Below are 3,486 nucleotides of genomic sequence, written 5' to 3' on the forward strand. Positions count from 1 at the left end.
ATTCCTGGAAGTATCAAGCAGATGCACCTCCATCACCATCAGCGGAGTCACAGACAGCAGAGCCAACATGCCCACAGGACGGTGTCCCACTGATATTATCAAATTGCATTATTCCTTTCCCCTCTGATTCTAGAGAATTCACTGAGGCAGCAGGTGCCGTTTCCTTTCCACGTGAGATGGTGGGCATCCACAGCCACCAGAACCCTTACGCTTGCAAGAATGAAGCCAGCGTGAAACTGCCACCATTGCCCCCACCTTTTGCAACCATTCGCATTAGAAATCATGCAAAACAGATCATTCCTCACCCTCTTTGAAAAGCCTCGTTAGGGCAGGGCACTTAACAGACAGAGTGCACTTCGTTGAGGGCTGAATCCAATTACGTTTCTCCTGGGCTTCAAAAGCACTAAGAAACCTGAAGATGATGTCCTCCTCTCTGCACCGCTAGTTCGATTAGGAGAGTTTTCTTTGAATCTCCTGTGGATAAACTTCCCCCTCACGGTTACATGCAAAGGTCCCTTCATCTGATTTTAAGAGATAATAGAAACTATTTACATGAAAAAAACAGAAAAAAACTCTTCTCTGATGCATCTCCACGTCAGGCTTTCCTGTTGTTCTCACCTCTTACGCAGGCACACAAGGCCAGTGCAGTTCAGGCAGGTATTATGAAAACGCACGCAGTCGTTGGCGCTGTTGGGGAGTCAGGGCTCGAACTGCACGGGGCTGGCTTCTCACCTGGCGTAAAGCAGAAGAAACCTTCTCAGGCCAGGCAAGGAGAGCACCATTTCCACAAACACGGATGTCAGCACTCAGCAGTGTTAGAGACACCATTGCCAGCTGATGCAGCATCCAAGCACGGGTTTAATTTGCTTTTAAGACGAAGACAGGCATCAGCAAGACATCAGTTTCTCACCCTCACCCCACACATCGATGAGACAGAAGCACCCAGGAATGACCACCAAGGCAATGCGACCATAGGCAGCATCCGTCAGTGAAGAATCAGGGTCTGGGATTCAATTTACTCTGGCAGCACATCAGGGCACTTTGCAGAGAACAAGGACTTGTCTTTAAGGAGGAAAAAAAACAAACAAAGTAAAAAAAAAAAAAGAACAAAAACCCACCAGCAAGCTCAATTTAAATTGTTTTGCTTCCTTCTGTTCACAGTACACATCCCGGGGTTCTTCCACTCCCTCTGACATATTAATAGCTTGGCCTCTTTGTTTCATGTTTGCATAACGTTCTTGGGGAATTGTATACAGATGGGACAAAAGGAAGAAACAGATACAGTATTTATAATTTATGGTGGTTTGAAATGTCTTTCAAGGTCTCCTTGGCTCTTAAAGATATGAATATAAATTAAGAAACAAGTAATCTGCGCCGAGCTCAGGGGAGCCTGCAGTGGTTGTCTTTGAAGCAGCTTTCGTTGTTGGATACTATCAAATGCAAACACTATCTCGCTAGGCCTTCTGCTGAGAGCACAGAGATGGGAAAAAATAGGGGATCTTCAATTTTTGGACAAAGCGATGACCTTCGAGTCTTCAGGTGGCAAGGCTGGGGGAATACACCGAAGTGGGAAGTTACAGATAAGGACCTGGACCCTGGTCCTACAGGGTATCACAGAGTTGTGACGGACACACACAGCATATCCTTCTCACCTTCTCAGTGTGTAACCGAGACGCCCTTGACAGCCATCCACGTTGTCAGCTCTGCACTCACTTATTCTACCATCCATACATACCAACAGCAAAGAAAAATATGTATTTGCCCCTTTTGTGTTAAATGAGAAAAAAACTGAATCCAGAGTTGACATCTGCTAGGGTCTCGTAGCTAAGACTCTCTTAAACCCCACATGAGATGCTTCTCCATGAGAGGACACCTGGAGCACAGCCACACAGCCCACACTGACCATCTCTAGCATCTTGCACAGCCTAAGTCCTGCCCAGTTTGCGGGTGACAACCAGCCCGGCATTAAGTCCACCATCGTTTCCAAGGGCATGGACCAGGAGAATCCTTCTGGAATCAGTAGAGTCATGATGTTTGTTTGGAGAGGGCAATCCTGAGAGGAGAACAGGTTTCGGTATTTTCACAGCTGCCTAAAAACCCTGGTGACAGCTTAAACCCCAGGGTTTCAGACACAGCGCAGAAAGATGGTCCAAAAAGCGACACCCCTCACCATTCCTAGTGATGTTACCATGCACCTTTCCAGCACAGGACATATGGGAGATTAATTAATATGCACACAGATATTTGTCCATTAAATCCTCTGATATTGTCCCACTGCCTCACAGAACAACTCAGGTCACAGAAGCCAAGTTAGATGTTTCCTGGGCCATAACCAGTGGGGCCCGAGACACACAGAAAAGGTGTTGCTCTGCTTAAATATTCCTCGGGTTTTTTTAATTTCCCAGGCGGACGTGTCTTTGCTAACCCTCAGGACTGCGCCCAGCACCTGATGAATGGAGACACGCTGAGTGGCATCTACACCATCTCCATCAACGGGGACCTCAGCCAGCGGCTGCAGGTCTACTGCGACATGACCACCGACGGAGGTGGCTGGATTGTGAGTAGCCACGTGGTTGTCCTGCGTGTTGTCCCCATCGCAAAACAACCCAGCCTCATGGCACCTGCAAAGCCGAGCACCACGCTGCGCAGGGATGACAGCAGGCTTAATATCGCACGCTTCATTTCCCACGCCACAGGGAACGGCCCACGCTCCAGCAATAATAGCTACACTTGGAGAAAGGCCCTTTGATTTATTTGATGTGTTTGCAGTGCTTCTGGAAGGCAAGAGCTGAGAGTGAAGCTGATTTATTGTTCTAGAAATTAAATTAATGGCCAATAGCTTTCACGGGGTATGATTCACACTGCCTGCAGTAGGAGGACGTCAGGCATCACCCCGATTGAGTTCACACAGGAACATTTTAGAGGAAAATGCCTGTTTGGCTTTTGAATTGCACGAACACTGCTTGTCTTGACGTAGATGGACTGACAGCTTAAGTAAATAATGCTCTGGTGCTCTGATTTTATTGGTGTCAAACGCTTACTTACACACATTACACAAAACTCTGCTAGATGTATAGTTGAAATAAAAAAAAAATGGGCTTCCTCGATTCCTAGCACGGATGTTATTTTAGCCAGGAAATTTCCCTCCACCTCACTCTGCCTCAGAGCATCCCCTTGGACACCACAGAAAGAGCCAGCCAAAAGCAGAATCATGTGCTAGAAAACCAGAGGCACCAAGTGCAGAGCAGAGCAGAAAGCTCGAAGTCTGATTCCTTCCTATTACAACAGTGGTTTGTCCAAGACATCATCTAACATCTCTTTGAGTTTCTCCACCTGCACAGGAGTTAATCGCATGGCTGCAATTAGCACTCACTGCAATTTTCTCCCCTGAAAGGTGCAATGGAAAGACAAAGATTTGTCTTTATTTTCACGTCCCAAAGCCCAGTGGGGCCATCCCTCTCCTTCACCCTGGTTTTCCCCCCGCTC

General features: G+C 47.2%; 1 protein-coding gene across 1 annotated transcript in view; it reads left to right on the top strand.

The window, feature by feature from the left end:
- The window catches only part of TNR (tenascin R), a gene marked incomplete at its 5' end in the record, with an annotated part of 27,149 nt that overhangs the window by 20,337 nt on the left and 3,326 nt on the right, over positions 1 to 3,486 (top strand). The window contains one exon of the mRNA XM_010139116.1: positions 2,406 to 2,575. Within this exon, the coding sequence (XP_010137418.1) occupies positions 2,406 to 2,575 (170 nt within the window). The remainder of the gene's footprint in view (positions 1 to 2,405; positions 2,576 to 3,486) is intronic.

This window comes from Buceros rhinoceros, unplaced genomic scaffold (assembly GCF_000710305.1).
Source record: "Buceros rhinoceros silvestris isolate BGI_N320 unplaced genomic scaffold, ASM71030v1 scaffold33196, whole genome shotgun sequence".
Taxonomy (NCBI): Eukaryota; Metazoa; Chordata; class Aves; order Bucerotiformes; family Bucerotidae; genus Buceros; species Buceros rhinoceros.